Consider the following 21,378-nt stretch of genomic DNA (forward strand, 5'->3'; position numbering starts at 1 on the left):
TCTCTTTTGTCCTAGACCAGTATTAGTCTTAGGCAGGCTCTGTTTTCCTCTATTCTTGATAATCCTGGTACTCCCAGAGTAGATGTCTACTCTATTGTTTTGGTCTCAGAATACTTTCCTGTCTGTCCCTCAGAAGTACATACAGTATCATCTAATTTTGCAGGAATTTATTAGGAAGTGTTTTCATTTCCTATATTAAAAGGAATATCTTTGAGAGCCATTATGACAAGTTTCTGAACTTTTTTTTTTTTTTTTTTGAGATGGAGTTTCGCTCTTGTTACCCAGGCTGAAGTGCAATGGCGCGATCTCGGCTCACTGCAACCTCTGCCTCCTGGGTTCAGGCAATCCTCCTGCCTCAGCCTCCTGAGTAGCTGGGATTACAGGCACGCGCCACCACGCTCAGCTAATTTTTTGTATTTTTAGTAGAGACGGGGTCTCACCATGTTGACCAAGATAGTCTCGATCTCTCTACCTTGTGATCCACCTGCCTCGGCCTCCCAAAGTGCTGGGATTACAGGCTTGAGCCACCACTCCCGGTCGTACCTGAACTTTTTAAGGTAGAGTTAATTATTTTCATGGAATTAGGTCTTCCTTACTGAGTAAAACATAGTTTTCACTGGTGATAATGTAGACCAAATTGAAGGCTATTTCTGTTCCCTCCAGGAAGTATGTTTTCAGACAGATTTTTTTTTAAAGCATAAAACAAATTTGTAAAATGGAGAGTATCCTTAGCTGTCCAGGGTTCATAAATGTACTCCTAATGGAACTGAACATATGAGGGAGAAATAATAACTCTATATATGTTGCAGGTAATAATGATGTAATTTTTAATTACAACTATAAAGGAAAGGATAAATAATTATGTTTAGAATCATGATTTATCTTTATATTTTATACTGGTTTAACCAGCTCTATATGATGAAGATATAGGGGATTTCCAGCACCTTCATACCGCTTCATAGTCAATACTACCCAGTCCTGTGGGTAAGCACTATTCCAACTTCTATCAGCATTCATTAGATTTGCTGTAATTTGTTCATTTAACAATTTGTCACATTTTCCTTATTACATTATTTCTCATTCTTTTTAATCATTTGAGAGTAGGCTGACTGGACTACATCATTTGGGTCTTTTGACCCCATTACCTTCGGTCTTCTCTTCGATTTTATTTTGCTCCCTTTAACGAATTGTTTTGGGCTGAGCATGGTGGCTCATGTCTGTAATCCCAGCACTTTGGGAGGCTGAGGCTAGAGGTTTGTCTAAAGTCAGAATTCGAGACAAGCCTAGCAAAATAGTCAGACCCCCGTGTCTACAAAAAAATAAAAAATACGAGCTGGGCATGGTAGTACGTGCCTGTGGTCCCAGCTACTTGGGAGGCTGAGGCCGGGGGTTCGCTTGAGCCCGGGAGGTTAAGGCTGCAGTGAGTCATGATTTCACCACTGTATTCCAGCATGAGTGACAAGAGGGACACCCTGTCTCAAAAAAAAATTTGTTTTTAAATTTCTATTTCATCTCCGTCCTTTGATAAAATTTGTTCAGGATTCAAGTATATGTCTCTCTCATCCTAAAACACTCTTCTTCACAGCTGCCTGCTTTATAAGCACTCTTCCACTCCCACTCATTTTAGCAATTGAGGAGAAACTCTCAGCCATTAGCTGACCAAAGCATATAACGTACTTTCCCCATATTTTGTTATCCTTAGTCTGTTCACTGAGGGTGATTTCCAAGGAGTGGGATTACTGAGTCAAGTGGTATGATTTGTTTAAGGCTGTTCTCAATAAAGATGATCAGATTGCATCCCAGAAGTTTTTTTTTTTTTTTTTTGGGGGGTATACCAAGTGTGTATTTCAATTTACTGTATACAGTCCAACAAAAATTTGGTCATGATTTTTACCAGATACACATAAATGATTTAAGTAGTGAAAGAAAATTCAGATTCAAGGGAATAAGTTTATATATTGAGGAAAAGTAAAAGTATATTAAGAATGTAAAGCCAAGTCCAGTTTCTATGCAATAAGTGAACTGTAATTCCCAGAAGTTTTTTTTACCTGGCTGGGCGCAGTGGCTTATGCCTGTAATCCCAGCACTTTGGGAGGCTGAGGTGAGAGGAGCACTTGAGGTCAGGAGTTGGGGACCAGCCTGGCCAACATGGTGAAACCTCGTCTCTACTGAAAAAATACAAAAATTAGCCAGAATGGTGGTACGTGCCTGTAATCCCAGCTACTTGGGAGGCTGAGGCAGGAGAATCACTTGAACTTGGGAGGCAGAGGTTGCAGTGAGCCAAGATTGCACCACTGCACTCCAGCCTGGTTGACAGAGTGAGACTGTGTCTCAAAAGAAAAAAAAAAAAGTTTTTTTTTAACCGAATGTGTATTACTTCTACAACAGAGTATTTGTTTTACTATATCCTTGCCCTACTTTGTGTTTTTTCTTTTTCATCTTTATTAGTTTTATAGGAAGTATTATATCTCTATTTTGTATTTCTTTTATAATTAACGGATACATTAACAGATTTAAAAGTTTTATTAGGCCGGGCGTGATGGCTCACGCCTATAATCCCAGCACTTTGGGAGGCTGAGGCGGGTGGATCACGAGGTCAAGAGATCGAGACCATCCTGGTCAACAAGGTGAAACCCCGTCTCTACTAAAAATACAAAAATTAGCTGGGCATGGTGGTGCGCACCTGTAGTCCCAGCTACTCGGGAGGCTGAGGCAGGAGAATTGCTTGAACCCAGAAGGCGGAGGTTGCAGTGAGCCGAGATCGTGCCATTGCACTCCAGTCTGGGTAACAACAGCGAAACTCCGTCTGAAAAAAAAAAAAAGTTTTATTATAAAAATTTGAATTAGGCTGGGTGCAGTGGCTCATACCTGTAATCCTAGCACTTTGGGAGGCCAAGGCGGGTGGATCACAATCTCAAGAGATCAAGACCATCCTGGCCAACATGGCGAAACCACGTTTCTACTAAAAATACAAAAATTAGCTGGGCATGGTGGCGTGTGCCTGTAGTCCCAGCTATTGAGGAAGCTGAGGCAGGAAAATCACTTGAACCCAGGATGTGGAGGTTGCAGTGAGCTGAGGTCATGCCACTTCAGCCTGGTGACAGAGCAAGATTCTGTCTCAAAAAAAAAATTGAATTATAAAATTCTTAAAATACCAAATAATACCTACATGGAGTATTTTTAAAGCATGCCTTCATGCTGCAACGTAAAGATAGTAGCATATTTGGCTATATATGAAATTTTAAAACTTGTGACTATTAAACGAAATTGCAGGCTGGTCATGGTGGCTCATCCCTGTAATCCCAGCACTTTGGGAGGAGGCTGAGGTGGGCAGATCACTTGAGGTCAGGAGTTCGAGAGCAGCCTGGCCAATGTGATAAAACCCTATCTCTACTAAAAATACAAAAATTAGCCGGGCGTGGTGGCGCATGCCTTTAATCCAAACTACTCGGGAGGCAGAGGTTGCAGTGAGCTGAGATAGTGCCATTGCACTCCAACCTGGGCAACACAGCGAGATTGTGTCTCAAAAATAAATAAAAAGAAATTGCACATGGGGTAAAGAAGCATCCATGCAAGGTTAGATATAAAAGCAAATCAAGCAATTGCTTTTAAGATAATTTTTTGTAGCTAGAATAGTTGAAATTATTATATATTAATATATAATAGTTGAGATAGGATTTTTATCTATCATAGATGAATATAAAGGTATATAAGGTTAAAAAAGTGTCAGTTCAGAAGTTTATTTGTAATAGAGCATCACAAAAATTCTTCCTTTTCAAATTAGTTTTGATAGACTATTTGTTTGGGTTTGCTTTTTTTTTTTTTTTTTTGAGACCGAGTCTCCTTCTATCACCCAGGTTGCAGTTCAGTGCAGTGGCACAATCTCAGTCCACTGAAGCCTCTGCTTCCCTACAGCTATGTGCACCATGCCCAGCTAATTTTTGTATTTTTAGTAGAGAAGGCATTTTACCATGATGAACAGGCTGATCTTGAACTCCTGACCTCAGATGATCTGTCCCTGTTAGCCTCCCAGTGTGCTGGTATTACAGGCTAGAGCTGCTGTGCCTGACTTACTCGTTTAGATATAATGGTTTTATGAGCAAATGTGGAGAGCAGAGGAAAGAAGGAGTTTACAGTGATGTTTAAAAAGTGTTATTTAATTGGGAAGTACTTTGGTTTGTATTATATTAGTATTTATATTAGTAATTAATTAGTATGTAGTAATATTAGTATTAAGCATTGATGTGTATATATTCTGTGAGACCTTTGAGAAATAACAAATAGTGAAGTCTTTCTGACTAACAATATTCGTTTTGCTAAGCAAGATTACTTTTGTCAATCCTTTAACATTTTGGGGGTTTGAACCTACATGTGACAGGAAAGTGTACTTTGCTTGCTGAATTATGTGTATCCATGATCATAAAGTTCCTTCATTATATAATACCTAGCTTCATTGGTGGAGAAGAACATAGATGGGGAGTATATGGTTAGCATGCTGAAATTTTGAATTAGTATTACTTTTTAGTTTAGATTTTACATTGGCTTTCCTTTATTTGTAGTTTTAATACAAGTTTAGAACCTCTTTTACTTAATGAACTTTCATGTATATAAACAGAAGACTGACTTTTACTCTGCTTCTATTAACTTGTAACAATAGTGAAAGCTTGTAAGATTAATAGGAACACGACCCTTTTGGAACTTAACCTGTTTGCAGAGTGCAAGCTTGCATATTTTAATGGTAGTTAATAGTTAGAGCATTTATGAGAGGGATGATAAACAGAGAAAAAGTGCTATGGGACATCCCAGGAACACGCTTACTGTGTGCCCAGTGGCAACTTTCCATTTCTTTATTTCTTGTAGTTCCTCACTCAGCAGATAAGGAATTTTCTAATGCTTTGTGTATTCTTTCTAAATTTTTAATTTTTAATCATTCAGAATCAACCTTGTCTCATTTTTAATAGAGAAGAGAAATTTTGAAGTGGTAGGTTCCTGTGCAGCCAGAATTTAAACTGGAAACTGGATAATAGATGTATATAATGTACAATTAGAAGGCACAATAGAGAGATTGCTTCACTTCTTCCTTCATTTCTTCTTTTCTATCTTCCTTTCTTTGTGCTCTTTCCCTCCTTCCATGGTGTCAAGAAGGTGGTCAGAAAGTTATGTTTGTATATTGGCTCCATCAAGGATGTTATTTGAGACTGTTCTTTTTAGAAGACTAAGAATAGACTAGTGTTTTGAATATATACTCATAGGATCATTTTTGGGTTTGTATTAAATTGGTAGTTTTGTAACGAAATGAGTGTTTTTCTTGTGAATTGTAACTCTTCCTCTGTATCTATTCTTTAGAAATTTTCCCAGGGAAAACTTTGCTTTTCTGTTGAAGCATGTTTTCAAAGGCTTAACATTGTACCTCCATGATGAAATGAAATAACATATGACATTATTTTAAAGAGGATGAATAACCCTGTAGCAAGAACAAGAACTCTTATTTATGTTTGAGATTCTAAGTTCTTCTTAGTTGGGTTAGATTTAGAAAAAGGTACATTTTGCTGTATTCATTCATTAATTCATGCTGTAACATGTATTATCGTCTCTCAGCAAGGGCTAGTAACTGCTGGGAGTATAGGTATGAAGAAGACAAAGATGCCTTATGGAGCTTATATATCCTGTAAAGGGAAAAAATATAAATGATCAATTATACAATAAATGGTATAAGTACATTTGTGGTAGTACTAAGACAAGGCATGTTTTAAACATCTGTTATTGGGGAATCCTACTTAGAATCAGGGATGGTTTCCTTGAAGAAGTGATATTTTGATTTTTGAGTTAATTTATCATTATCAGAAATGTGATTGAGGAATTCATTTTAAATAAATGCTTAGGGTATACAACCCTAAATACAAATTAAGGTTTAATTAAAAAAGACATGGTAACAAATTTATAGTCCATTTATTCTTGGTCTTCCACATGCATAATTCAGTCAAAACTCTTGGTTTCCATAATTTTAATAGTGGCTTACATGATTCTTAGCTATATCTATAATCTAAGACTGCATAAACTCAGTCCATTATTTACATTTGACAATTAATAAAAGCCTTCAAGTTATAATAGATTTGAAAAATATTTGTTAAAATGCATTAAATTTGGCTGCAATTCCATTGATAGTTCCTAAAATAAGTAAACCAAAGCATTTCTATTGTCTGTCTTTCCAGATAGACTGTGAGCTTCTGAAGGATAAAGGTCGTATCTCCAGAACCTTGCAGGATGTGACCCACATAGTATAGTGCTAAATAAATAGAGAACACATCAATATAAGTAAAATGTAAATAAGGATGAAACAACTTGAAAACTGATCTTCAGGTTTCTTTTAAGTGACTTTTTAGTATAATAGTTAATAGCATGGAGCCTTTGTTATCACAAGAGCTGGTTTTGAAAACCAATTTCTTAATGTGTATTCTTAGGCAAGTTACTAAAGTTACTAAACATCTCTAAACCTCATTTTCCTCATCCTCAATGTGAGATTACGTGTGTACTACGTGTTAGTGTACCATCTGACACGTAGTAAGTGTTCTATACATGGTGGCTAATATTACAAAAGACATATTAAACTTTTTATCTGTCTGAGTTATATCTGTGATATTTAAAGTAGACATGTATGGTGGCATAAAATAGTAGTATGTATGACAGCAGATGATTGACCCTTTCCACAATTATGCCAAGTCAAAAAGTAAAAAACCTGTAACTACTAGGCTTTTGCTTATTCAAACTAAACTTCATGAACGGTTAATCACTAATAATTAAGTAGATAATTATGGTTCTTATCATTGTAGTGAATACATTTTCTTCCTTTTTAAGTCAGTTTTTGTTTAAACAAACGAAATAGTTTGTTGTTTTGTAATTTTAAAAATGTTTTGAAGAGACAGGGTCTCATCATGTTGCCCAGCCTGAACTAGAAGTCCTGGGCTCAAGAGATCCTCCAGTTTCAACCTCCAGAGAAGCTGGGATAGCAGGCACATGCCACCACCCAGCTGAAAGTGTTTTTATGAAAAAATTTTTGTGAATTTCTAAAAAGGAAAAAAATCAAATCTCCCAATCTTTGGTGTAGATTAAGGTATTTGATGTATGAGGTTTGCCTGAATTGATGTCTGTATAGGTGTATTTAATGCACGTATTTACATGTGAGGATGGAAAGACCAGAAAATCTTATTTATATTTCTAATTTTCAGCTTCTGTAAGTAAACTTAGTTCTTTTATGTACTTCACTGTCATTCTTTTTGCCTGTATAATGAAAACAAATACCATTACTCTTCTGTTTCCGAGTATCTTTATGGAAGTAAAGAAGGTAGGAAAACATTAACTTAAGAAACAAATATTCTAAAGTTTCAAAACCAACTTGAAAACAATGTTAAATTCCTTGTTATTTAAAAAGTTATGATTTCCTGGCAAAAATAAAATAATACAAATAGTCCTTGCTACAAACAAAGCAAAAAACACCAGCAAATAAACAAAACATCTTTAAGTACTTTTTATTCTACATTTAAAAAAATGTACTTTAAGTTTTTCCAACAACAAAATATCCACAAATTAGTGTAAACTCTAGGCATTGGCTGTAGTCAGGGTATTAGCAGAACAAAATTTGGACTATTGTTCTAAGAATATTAACATATTTGATGAAAAATATGGTGACATATGCCCTCCTGAAAAACTTTGTTTCTATGCATGAAATGTTTTGATTGATTTGTTGGATTATGTGCTTTTCAGATGACTGAAAATACTGGAATTCAACATGTAGTGGGAGTTCCTAGGGGCCCATTTAGAGCTGTTTGCCTACAAAATTGATAACAGCTGGCAGTTCTATGTAAGGCAGCCAGCAACCTTTACTCTTAAGAATGTAATTTGGTGAGTGAGATTTATGTAATAACTGTTGAATTTGCATGTTTTTCTCAAATGACTTCATTTGTATTTTTCAATTGCCCCTTGGATGTCACTGAAAATTAGGATTCAGACATTTTTGCATTTTTACAGTTGCATCATGCCCATGATCATAAAGCAGATCATTAATGACTTGGTATCTGGATGTTGATCCTCCCTGCTGTTTTATCCTTACATATGTTGGGTTATTGTCACCAAGTCACTTCACTGGCTTCTTAATCTACATTGACTTTGGGGCTTAGACATCTTCACCTGTGATTCTTAAGATAATTTGCTAAGTATTACACAGTGTACAATGAAAAAGTGGACTTGGAAATAAAATTGCCCAAGGAAAATTAAGTTTTTCTCTCAACTTGCCAATATGCATTTTTCGATATGTTTTGCCTTTTTTATTACAGTTCTACGTTTTGTCTTTAGATTAGCAAAATTTGATCATGATTATTGAAATCCATCTTCCTTATAAGTTTGGTTTCTAACCTGTTAGTGGTGGTCATGTTTCTGCACTTCAAACTGCCCAGCTTGAGTGTTCAAGAGAAAACAGATAAAAGCTTTATGTTTATTTTAAACATTTGGATTACTAGTGTAAACTCTGTTAACTTTTTTTTTAGTAGAGGTTCAGGAAAATCTCTAAGAAACTGAAATTTAGAATATTTTATTCGACTAGAAGAATTTTGAAGTTGACTGTAACCACCAATGCCACTGAAAAACCACAACTGAGATTTTTAAAACTACGTATAAAAAAGCAGTATAAAGTGTGCCTGAAATCGAACTCCTCACTGACATTCGTAGGGAGGTTTGATTTGTAACAAAGAAGTTGTTTAAAGAAGAGTGATTGTTTAGAGTTAGAGATCTGTGTGTATGTGTGGGTTAGGAAGTCCTATTGTAATTGGATGGGAAACAAATATAATTTATTTTCTTGAACTGTGATTGGCTAAAATTATTTTCTTTCCATGGTATTTTCTAATAACTGAATCCGGGGATTTTCTCTGCTATTATTATCTGATCAGTGTGTTTGAGCTACGTACTAGTACTAAAAGTACCAAGATTGGCGCAGACACGGTTTGTGAAATTTCAGGACGTTGACAAGGGCCCGCCACGGAGCATTTGCTGTTCTTATAATAAAGCAGTGACGAATTTAAATCTCTGAATAGCTTAAACATGTAATTAGTATAGCCGCAGATGAGAAGAATGAAAGAATGACATTTCCCCTTCGTTTTCCCTTGAAGTCATGAACGGCTGGTTCTGCTGTGACTTTGGGACTTAGATTTCAGTATAAGTGTTGTCCTGCTCTGCTGCTGGTACTGCTAATTCAGGCTAAGTCAAGCGGCAGGACCCGTGTGCTCTGAACAGCATTGCGCCGGCGGTGAGGCGTCAACCTTGGAGTTTATTTTGTGATCCAAGTGGAACCAATACACTTCACTTTCCCCTCACCTTCACCTCTGGGGGAGCAACGAATAGAAAGGTAGACTCCCAAAAGCTTTGAATAGCTGTCGCTGACTTCCACGCGGCCCTCTTCATTCCTTGGTCCCTGAGCCGCCGCCGCCGCCGCCGGGCCGGGCACTACTTTCAGTCTGCGGTGGTTCCGCCGACCCTCCCGCGGCTCCTGCCCCGCCCGCGCCGGCGGAAGGAGACGCGCGGCGCCGCGCGCCGCCCCTGCTGGAGGAGGGAGACGTAGCAGTACTGGCCGCGGCACGGTAGCGACGGCGGCGGCTCGGCTCGGCTGTGTGGGGCGTTATACGCTTAGAGATTTCTGTCAGTTTTTTTGTGTGGCGCTGTTGTCCAAGGCTGCGAATCTGGGAGTCCAGAGGAGTGTTTGGGGGAGGGACCGAGGTCGCTGTGTCCTGGGCAGAGGGGCCAGTGCGCCCGGAGTCTGCGCTCTTTCGCGGAACCGCTGTCGTGCCCCGGTCCGCTCTCCTCAGCATGGGCGGCCGGTAAGAGCGAGGTCTCATCGGTTCCCTCGCACTGGAGGAGGCAGCGGCCGCTTCGGCAGCGACAGTTATGGCGGTGGAGACGCGGCCGGAGCTGGTGGGGAAGCGGTTCCTGTGCGTAGCGGTCGGCGACGAGGCGCGTCAGGAGCGCTGGGAGAGCGGACGCGGCTGGCGAAGCTGGCGAGCGGGGGTCATCCGAGCCGTGTCACACAGGGACAGCCGCAATCCGGACCTAGCGGTAAGAGAGCGAGCGCCCGCACCACCAGTACTTTGAGGGCTTCCCTGTGGCACCTGGCTCAACCCAGCCAACTGGCCGTCACGCCCCTCTGTCGAGCCCTCCGCGCGTTTACCCGCAGCCCTTGCCCAGGTCCTGCCTCTCTACGAGTGGCTTCCCTTGCGGAGGCAGTGTGCGAGCTGGTCTCCTGGGTCAACCACGGAGGTCTTTCTGGCCCCCATCCCGGAGGAGTCGACCGCGGCTCCCCGCTGTGGCGCCTGGGCGACCGCGGAGACCTCCGCGAAAGGCGGAGCTGCGAGCCGGGCGCCGCGCGGGCAGGTGGGGTAGGGAGCGGACCACTGCTGGCGGTAGATGGCTAGCTTCCCTGGCATCTCTTTTCTTGGAAAAGTCTTCATAGTGCTGTAGCTCAAGACTTAAAACTTATCCTGTAAGATTGCTGAAGGGGAGGGAGAAAAGGAAAAAGACATTCCCATACAGCCCGGAGATTCCTATGTGTTTTAGAGGCAGAGGTCGTGGCTTTGGCTGTGCCGAGATTCATCCTTCACTTAATAGATAACTTGACTTACTAACCGGAAATGATAAAAATGAAAGTATTTGATATGGAGGGTAATCTCTCTGTTCCCAATGTGCTTTTTTTTGTTAGAAACGTATAGTGCTTTGGAGTCAAGATGTTTCTGGGTTTTAGACGATTTTAAATAAGAAAAATGTTAATTAAAATGTTAAATATGCAGAAAGTAGCATCTCTTTTTTTTTTTTTTTTTGCTTTCTTTTCCTTACATGTGTCATTGTCAGTGTTTTCTTTGAGTAGTGTAGATATGTGCATGATTTTGAGCTGGAATATGCTCTATTGTGTTCCAAGTGCATTCTCACTGAGGGACCCTTTGAAGGTAAGGGGCGGAGTAGAGGCAAGACGTAGACTAGACTTCCCAAGGTTGATTTATGAATACATTATCTATGAAATTTAGTTACGGTGTCCTGAGCCACTTACTTTTTCACTGAAAATTTCAAATTTAGGAAAAACTTTTTCCCTTTGCTTGCATGCAGACTTAAAATTCCAAATTCACTGTAATGTCTGTACGGGTACCTACCTAATATTTTTTTAAACTACCTATTTTAGTAGTTTCCGAGGGTGTTTTTGTATGGGTTGTCATCACTGTAGTCAATGATATGGCTAATGTGGTTTGTATTAATGTTGATTCGATATTGCAGAATAGGTGTGTTTTGCTAACAGGTGTTTCTAAAAGGAAATAAGCAGAAGAGAGGTAGTTTTGAAGGTTTTGGCTGTTTATTTTTGTACAAAAACGTATAATCTTTCTTAATGGTTGATGTTAAAGGTTCTAGAAATTATGGCAGTCAATTCAGTAACTACTTGTATTTTGTTTGACTTGGGGTTTAGCCTGGGCAACATAGGTGAGACCCATATCTCTAAAAAAAGAAAAGAAAAGAAAAGAAAAGAAAAGAAATGTATGTATATATAAATGACTTAATGTAAAGAGTGGGTTTACATGTTAGTAAATGGTAAGGTATTAAGCTGGGTATTAAAGAATAAATTATCTGTGGATGGTGGGGATTGACTGGAAAGAATAGGAAAGAGTTCTTCAGGTGATGGAAATGTTTTCTATCCTGATTGTTGGTTACACAGGTATATATATTTGCCAAAACTTAGTGAATTGACACTATCTTTGCGTTTCACTCTACCTAAATTTTATCAAAAAAAAGAAAAATGTATGTTGAACCATAACTATGTGTGAACCCTTGATAAATTTTCCTTTAAGTCTTTATTTGAAAATTTGAATATTACTAATTTAGTTTTTTTAAGCTTTCTTTACTATTTTAGATTTATTTCCAAACTTTCTTACATTCACATCTTATATGAAACTTGGGACAGTTTGGCATTAACATAATGTAATATTCCTGTTGGACTTTTGTTACTGCAGAGTGGATTTTAAGTTACATGAAATTAGGCTGGGTGCAGTGGGTCATGCCTGCAATCCCAACACTTTAGGAGACTGGTGTGAGAAGATACTTGAGTGCAAGAGTTTGAGACCAGCCTGGGCAACATGGTGAAACCCTGTCTCTACAAAAAATACAGAAATTAGCCGGGTATAGTGGTGCATGCCTGTGGTCCCAGCTATTGGGGAGGCTGAGGTGGGAGGATCACCTGAATGCAGTGAGGTTGCGACTGCAGTGAGCCAAATTATGCCACTGCATTCCAGCCTGGGCAACAGAGTGAGACCCTGTCTCTAAATTTAAGCGTGTGTGTGTGTGTGTGTGTGTGTGTGTGTGTATAAAATGAAATTATATGAAAAATGTTGAATAGGCTAGTTTGCGATTTTTTTTAAAGCTACAAATACATATAATTAAAAACCTATAAGTATGTTAGAAGTCCTGGCTTAGATACACCCATGGTACGTGATTTGGAAGGATAACAATAAGAACTTGAAAGTAGTTGAGAGAATACCGTATCTCAAAGATAGTCAGTTATTCTTATTATGGGTCTTATGTATGAGGAATTGGCATGTGCATTAAATTTCTATCAGTTTTAAATAATTAACGTAACCTTGGTGGTTTAAATGATATATGCTTATTATTTTGCAGTTCTAGAGATCACAGAGAAGACATGGATCTTGCTGGGCTAAAATCAAGGTTGTGGCAACACTGTTTATTCTAGGAGAGGTCCATTTTCTTTTCTAGTTTTTAGAAGCTATCCACATTCCTTGACTCATGGCCCCCTTTCTCCCTGTTAAAAGCCAACCAAGTTGTATCTCACCATTTTTCCCTACTATCTCCTTCTGACTCTCCTGCTTTCCTCTTACACTTTTAAGTGCCCTGGTGATTACACTGGGCCAGTTGACATAATCCAGGAGAATCTTGCTGTCTGTTAACAACTGTAATTCCATGTAAACCTTAATTCTCCTTGTAATGTAACAGTTATAGGTTCCTGGGATTAGGACATGGATATCTTTGAAGTTAAATTATTTTTATCACGCCATGTTAGCAAACATATTTCTTGTCTAATATGAACATATATAATTTGATACTAATAAAGTAAAATTAGAATTTTATTTTTTCAGCCAGGGATTATAGTGATATTAATGTGCTTAACTTTTAGGGTTCTGTTCTAAATCCTTCAGAGGTGTTATATATTGCCTAGGACTTGTACTTTATTACCATAATCAACTACCATAATATATGCTATAGGCCAGGTGCGGTGGCTCACATTTATAATCCCAGCACTTTGGGAGGCCAAGGCAGGCAGATCACTTAAGCTGAGCAGTTCAAGACCAGCCTGGGAAACATGGTCAAATCCCGTCTCTACTAAAAATACAAAAAAGTAGCCAGGCATGGTGGCGTGTACCTGTGGTCCTAGATCCTTTGGGTATTGAGGTGGGAGGATGGCTTGAACCTGAGAGGTCAGGGGTGCGTTGAGCCATGATCATGCCACTGCCCTTCTTGCCTGGGCAACAGAGTGAGAGAGTGAGACTCTGTCTCAAAAAAAAAAAAAAAAAAAAAAAAAGGAAAAAATATACTATATTTAATTTTATAAAAATCCAATAAATTTTTAATACCAAAATATGTTTAGTTGGAAGAGTTTGGATGAGGGATTATTTGAATACGAATATGAATTTTAGTGGTGTAGATTTAATGGCAACAAATATTGCTGATTTTATTTGTTTGGAGATTTGATAGTGATCATATGTCTGCCTAATTTCAGATAGTTTTTCCAGTATGGTTTTTAGCAGGCTTTTTTTTTTTTTTAAAGACAGGGTCTCACTCTGTTGCCCAGGCTGGAGTACAGTGACATGATTATGGCTTATAGCAGCCTTGACCTCCTGGGCTCAAGAGATCCTCCCACCTTAGCCCCACAAGTACTGGGACTACAGGTGTGAACCACCATGCCTGGCTAATTTATTTTACTTTTTGTAGAAATAGAGTCTCACTGTGTTGCCCAGGCTGGTCTCAAACATCTGGGCTCAAGCAGTCCTCCTGTGTTGGACTCCCAGTGTTGGGATTAGAAGTATGAGCTATGGTGTCTGGCTTTAGACTTTTATTAGATACAAAATTCGTAATCTAACAAATTTGTAAGGATTATATACTTTCAGTTTTACAACTGGTGTTTACTAAATTTCTTTTTTGAGATGGAGTTTTGCTCTTTTTGGCTAGGCTGGAGTGCAATGGCACGATCTAGGCTCATCCCAACCTCCACCACCCAGGTTCAAGCAATTTTCCTGCCTCAGCCTTTTGAGTAGCTGAGGTTACAGGCATGCATCACTACGTCCAGCTAATATTATATTTTTAGTAGAGACGGGATTTCTCCATGTTGGTCAGGCTGGTCTTGAAATCCCAACCTCAGGTGATCTGCCCAATTTGGCCTCCAAAAGTGCTAGGATTACAGGTGTGAGCCACCATGCCCAGCCTACTAAATTGTTAATGTTGAAACATTGTCTGAAATTATCAAATTGGACAAAATCCTTTTGTGTAGAATTTATATTTTATTTAATAGTCTAGCTACTTTATAGAATTGTTTGTTCTCTTAAACCCATTGATGAAAATGTCGATTTATCTTTATCTTACATTGTAGAACTATTGATTTAATTATAGAATACATAGTTAAGTAGAAAAACAGCAGCTCACAATCTACTGTTTGCCAGACACAGTGCCAACCTATGAAAAACTCAAGATATTAAGGGTCAGGGCAGGCATTTGAATGCAGATTTCTGATTTCAAATCTATTATCTTTGTATTCTGCCAAATTGCTTCTCCCAATGGTTTGCGATTCACAGACACTCAAAGTAAAAACCAGAAATTCCTTTTAATTGTAATGTTATATATTCTTTCAGAGCCCTTTCTCTTTATTTCTATAGCCCTATGGTTGAAGTCTTCAGCTTTTACTTCTCGTTCCTTCCTGTCTGCAGTTCCTATCATCTTCTTAATTTGGTATTTCAAATTCAGTCCTTTGCCTACCGTTTGTTGTTGTTGTTGTAATCTTGTTATTTCCTTTGGAGAATTTACTTGTACTATGCTGCGTAATTACTCACAAATCTACAATAAAGATTGGCCTTTCTTCAATTTGATTAGCCATCTCTACTGTTTGGAAGCTTTACATGAATGTCCCATATTTGTGTTTGATACAATGTGTTTAAAGTGTAATTTATTATCTTCATGTGAAACTGGCTGCCATTTTGAGATTTAATTTGAAGTCTCACCTTCATGTTTAATGTTTTTTCCATCTTGAATATAGGCATTTACTCAGTTGTTTGGTTTCCTTTAAATTGGAACCTGCCTTCCTTTCTCCATACTTTGCCATTTGTACTGCCACTAGCTCAAAACCTTGCTTGCTTGATGTTCTTGGTTATATCTATTGACACTTACTGTATTAAAAACTAAACAGAAGTTTTTAAAACACAAGACCGTACAGGCACACATTCTGGTTATCTGTTAGCACTGATACTACATATACTTAAGTTAGCCTACTGACATTGATGAAAGAATGAATGGAAAAGGCAAATAATATCTTAGTAGTATTTTGAGAAGCTTTAATTTTTATCTTAACTAACCCCTTGAATGGATTTTGTTGCCCTGAAAATGTTGATGAAGGTATCTGCTCATCTGATTCTCTTTAGCAGTAAACGGTTAAATTTTAAGTTGAATTTGGCTTCTTCATCATTTCAGATTTCTTCCATTATTTTCTCTGTGGCTATTTGCTCATGAAAATTATGTGTTTTGAACGTAGAAGTTTGCATATAACATGCCAGAAAATGTTAACATGGCAGTAGAAATAATCAGCATTCCTAGAATAGATTTTAGAAGTTTTCAAAGCTAGAAGAGGTCTGTGTGACTAATTCATTTCTTGTGAAAGACTGACACTTAGGAGCTGGAACATCTGATCCATCCGTTAAAGTTATGAGTTTAAGATCCAGAAGTCTTTAGGCTCAAAGGAATATCAAAGAAGGAAGCAGTATGTTAATGTGTTGTTATTTAATATAAAATGGCTTTATGTATATTTAACATAGAAATTATTTCCTCCCTATATTGTGATTCCATAGATGGAATCTTAACATTGGTGCAATACAGGACTAGGTAAAATATTTGTATAAGAATTTAAAGTTGATGAACTAGTCCAATGTGTTGAATAACATCATATGATTATTTGGTGTATATTCTTTTTCTTCTTTAAAATCACACTGATAAAACTATGTAGAGCTTATTTTAGAGTGTTTCCACTATGCCTTAAAATGTTTTATTGCCTTAACTTTCAAAATCTCTGATCATATCTTAATACCAAAGTGAACCATTTTAAGGGAAACCATTTTACTTTACATTGTACATCTGAATAAAGAGAGTAAGTTGCGAATATGACTATAGACTATTTGCATTTCATTTTTCCATAATGGTTTTGAAATATACAAACATATACACATGGTTATATAACAGAAATAATTTTTAAGGCCCTTGAACCATTAAATATAACAGGGAAACAAGCATATATGCTTATAACAGTTACTATAATATTGCATTAAATTTGCCTCTGAATTTCTCAGTGTTAAGAGCAAATTAAGAATTGTGATAAATTAAAACACCCTTTATTTTCAGAGTATTTTTCACTAAGTTCTACTCCCTTTTTGGATTGCTTTCTTTGATATCTTGGAAAACTAAGTGACCAGAGGGTATAGGAGACAAGGAAGAAACCTGAGAATACTGAATTCTCATTTTCATCCCCTTTAATTAGAACATCATTGATTTTATCAGTTTTATTTAATAATGATTTCATAGGCCAGAAAATTAGGTTACACAGTTCTTTTTTCACAGAGAAGGAAATAAGCCATTTTTAAAGAGAGAAACTTTTCTCTAATTAAAAAAAAAAAAATCGGGCTGGATGTGGTGGCTCACACCTGTAATCCCAGCACTTTGGGAGGCCTAGGTGGGTGGATTACCAGGTCACGAGATCGAGACCATCCTGGCCAATATGGTTAAACCCCGTCTCTACTAAAATACAAAAAAAAAAAAAAAAAAAAGTACCTGATTGTGGTGGCCTGTGCCTGTAGTCCTAGCTACTGCGGAGGCTGAGGCAGGAGAATTGTTTGAACCAGGGAGTCAGGTTGCAGTGAACCAAGATTGCGCCACTGCACTCCAGCCTGGTGACAGAGGGAGACTCCGTCTCAACAACAACAACAAAGCTTAATACAAGGGAAATAGCAAATGAAGAGCTGTTTCCTGGTAAGAAAGAATCCAATGTGTCATTATGAAGTGTCATTTGATGAGGGTAATTCTACAAAAGATTAAAATAATGTTCAAGTATGTATCTGTTTAGTGATCAGTGGAACCTAATGGAGAAGAAACTAATAATAAATATGACTAAAGTTCATGATTGTCAACCTTTTATTTCTTGTATTCATTGCAGTGTCCCAGTGGACGGGGTTAAGCTTTAACATGCAGAATTGTGGAGGAAACATGTTTGAATGGGTTTTTTCTAGACCTCATACCCAGATACTGTAATCTTAGATGAGTATAGGACAAGAATCTGTACTAAAATTCATTAGCTTTTTTGATCGAGTACCACAACAACATACGAAAGTATATTTAGAATAATCTCACTTCTGTCCCTGTCTTGTCAGTCTAGTTTATTCTGTATCTCTTTTAAATAAAAAATTTTTGTTAATTTCTTATGTTTTTGTTAGTTTTTTTGTTAAAAATAAAAGATATGAACTGATACACAGTCTTATTTTTCCCATGCATATGTAATCAAGCTGAGCATCATCAAAAGGAAAATAATCATGTTATAGGTGTTCTGATAACGATACAATAGGAAGTACACAGTCCAACTTACGAAGTTTTTTTGCCAAAAGGAATTGAAGCTGAATATAGTCAAGCTTCTAGATTCTGACAACAGTTTACAGGGCATACGGAGGTAGAGGAACCTGTTAAACTATACCATGAGGATACAATCAACAATATTAATTATGTGGGGAATTATGGAGCTGTACATTTCAGTATAATAGCCACTACTTGTGTGTGGCACTTTAAATTAATAAAATTAAAAATCAGGCTAGGTGCAGTAGCTCATGCCTGTAATCTCTGCACTTTGGGAGGCTAAGGTGAGTTGATCACTTAAGGTCAGGAGTTCAAGACCATCCTGGTTAACATGGTAAAACCCTGTTTCTACTAAAAATACAAAAATTAACCGAGTGTGTTGGCACATGCCTGTAGTCCCAGCTACCAGGGAGACTGAGGCATAAGAAATGAGAATTGCTTGAACCTGGGAGGTGGAGGTGGCAGTGAGCTGAGATCGCACCACTGCACTCCAGCTTGGGCAACAGAGTGAAACTCCATTACAAAAAACAAATTAGCTGGGTATGGTGGTGTTAGCCTGTAATCCCAGTTATTCTGTAGGCCGAGGCATGAGAATCTTGAACCAGAGAGGTGGAGGTTGCAGTGAGCTGAGATCATGCCACTGCACACCAGCCTGGGTGACAGAGCAAGACTCAGTCTCAAAAAAAAAAAAAAAAATTTCTCCTTTTAGAGCTCTATCACATTTTATATCCTTGGTTGACATGGTTAATGTCCACAGTCTTAGTACAAATATTGAAAATTTCCATCATTGCAGAAAGTTCCATTAGATACAGCTGTTCTCTCTCTCTCTCTTTTTTTTTAAGGCAGGGTTTTGCTCTTTTTGTCCAGGTTGGAGTGCAGTGGTGCGATCTTGGCTCATTGCAACCTCTTCCTCTTGGGTTCAAGCGATTCTGCTGCCTCAGCCTCTAGAGTAGCTGGGACTACAGGTGCACACCACCACACCTGGCTAATTTTTGTATTTTTAGTAGAGACCGGGTTTCAGCATCTTAGCCAGGCTGGTCTCAAACTTCTGACCACAGGAGATCCACCCATCTTGACTTCCCAAAGTGTTGAGATTACAGGCGTGAGCCACCAAGCCTGGCCCATACGACTATTCTCCAGTAACCATTAAAAGAATTAAAAATTTAAAAAGTGTGTAATTATCTGACTAGTATAAGAGAAAAAAAAAATGGACATGATAGAAATAAAAAGAATTGGAGGCTGGGTGTAGTGGCTTAAGCCTGTAATCCTAGCACTTTGGGAGACTGAGGTAGGTGGATCACCTGAGATCAGGAGTTCAAGACCCAGCCTGGCCAAAATGGTGAACCCTGTCTCTACTAAAAATACAAAAATTAGGTGGGCATGTTGGCACATGCCTGTAGTCCCAGCTGTTTGGGAGGCTGCAGAAGGAAAATCACTTGAACCCAATAGGCAGAGGCTGCAGGGAGCTGAGATAGCACCACTACACACACTCCAGCCTGGGCAACAGAGCGCGAGACTCTACCTCAAAAAAAAAAAATTGTTTCTTTTTCACCTACAAGTTTTTTCCTAGTCTCTTGCCCTTTTTAACTACTTACAGTACCATTCGTCTCTATGGCTTTGCTTGACAGACACAGAGGATCAGTAAAATTTTTCCTTTGATATCAGACATTGTTTCAGCTTAAGAAATTTTCTAATTTGAAATAATATTTTAAAATATTCACTTTTTCTCCAATAATATAAAATGTCTTTGTCTTTTGATATATTTTAGGAATATTTGTGGACTTTCTATTATATTCCATTTATCTTTCTGTTTCTTGTACCACAAGATCAGTATTTTAGTGCAGTTTTAACAGAAGCTTAATAGGTAAGGCAAATCTGTTCATTACTCTTCATTTTCAATAATGGACATTCTTTAAAATTTTTTTCTTATTTTGGTAAAATTTACATAACAGAAAACATTTTAACCATTTTTTTTGTTTGTTTGAGACAGGGTCTGCTTTGTCACCCAGGCTGGAGTGCAGTGGCGCCATCTTGGCTCACTGCAACCTTTGTCTCCTGGGTTCAAGTGATTGTCATGTCTCAGACTCACAAGTAGCTGGGATTACATGCACCTGCCACCACACAGCTAATTTCTGAATTTTTAGTAGAGGTTGGGTTTTGCTATGTTGGCCAGGCTAGTCTCAAACTTTTGACCTCAAGTGATCTGTTCGCCTCGGCCTCCCAAAGTCCTGGGATTACAGGCATGAGACACCATGCCCAGCTCATTCTCTGTTGCCAGGCTGTAGTGCAGTGGTGTAATCTCTGCTCACTGCAACCTCTGACTCTCTCGTTCAAGCAGTTCTCCTGCTTCAGCCTCCCAAGTAGCTAGGATTACAGGTTTGTGCCACCACACCCAGCTAATTTTTGTATTTTTAGTACAAAAGAGATGGGGTTTCACTATGTTGGCCTGGATGGTCTCAATCTCCTGACCTTGTGATCCACCTGCCTTGGCCTCCCAAAGTTCTGGGATTACAGGTGAGAGCCACCCTGCCCGCCCATTTTAACCATTTTAAGTGTACAGTTTAAGTACATTCACATTATTTTGAAATTATTAGTACTGTCCATTGTCAGAAGTTTATTATTGCAAACGGAAACTTGCTATGTAAAGTCTCTGTGAATTTGCCTGTGTTTCAAAAAGTGGAGTCATACAATATTTGTACTTTTGTGGCTGGTTTATTTTAACTTAGCATAATGTCTTCAAGGTTTATGTTGTAGCAAGTATCATAATTTTATTTCTTTTTATGGCTGAGTAATACTCCATTGCATGTATATATACCACATTTTGTTTATCCATTCATCTGATGATGGATACTCGGGTTGCTTCTACCTTTTGGCTATTATGAATAGTGCTCCTATGAACATCAGTATATACATATCTATTTAAGTCCTTGCTTTTTACTTCCTTTGAGTATGTACCCAGAATTGGAATTGCTGGATCATGTGGTAACTTTGTTTAGTTTTGTGAGGACCCACTGTACAGTTTTCCACAGTGGATCCACCATTATATATGTTCTCAACAGTAACATGGATTCCAGTTTCTCTCCACACTAGTCAACAGTTACTATTTCCTAGGAGTTGTTTGTTTCAAATTAGCCGTCCTAATGGGTATGAAATGGTATTTCATTATGGTAATTTTCCCAGTGATAAGTGATTTTGAACATCTTTTCCTGTGTGTATTGACAATTTGTATGTCTCCTTTGGAGAAATGTCTACGTTTCTCCAATTTTGATTCAGTGTTTTGTTTTGCTTTGTTATAGTTTTTTTTACATATTCTGGATATGAGTACCTTATCAGATGAACGATTAGATCTATATTCTCTAGTCTGTGGGTTGCCTTTTCACATTCTTGATAATGTCTTTTGATGCACAGAAAAATTTTAAATTTTGATGTAGTTCAGTGTATCACGTCTCTTATTTTCGTTTGTTGTCGGTG

General features: G+C 38.1%; 1 protein-coding gene across 11 annotated transcripts in view; it reads left to right on the forward strand.

The window, feature by feature from the left end:
- The window catches only part of JMJD1C (jumonji domain containing 1C), a 380,550-nt gene that overhangs the window by 54,883 nt on the left and 304,289 nt on the right, over positions 1-21,378 (forward strand). For 7 of the 11 annotated variants that reach the window (XM_078345837.1, XM_078345841.1, XM_035268256.3 and 4 more), the window contains exon 1: positions 9,591-10,098. The exons of the other annotated variants lie outside the window; for them this stretch is intronic. Coding sequence is in view for 2 of the 7 variants with exons in the window: in XM_035268256.3 (XP_035124147.1) it covers positions 9,931-10,098 (168 nt within the window). In the remaining 5 variants the exon portion in view is untranslated. Of the gene's footprint in view, positions 1-9,590; positions 10,099-21,378 lie in introns of those variants that run through there. 11 annotated transcript variants of the gene reach the window in all.

The sequence above is a fragment of the Callithrix jacchus genome, chromosome 12 (assembly GCF_049354715.1).
Source record: "Callithrix jacchus isolate 240 chromosome 12, calJac240_pri, whole genome shotgun sequence".
In the NCBI taxonomy this organism is placed as follows: domain Eukaryota; kingdom Metazoa; phylum Chordata; class Mammalia; order Primates; family Cebidae; genus Callithrix; species Callithrix jacchus.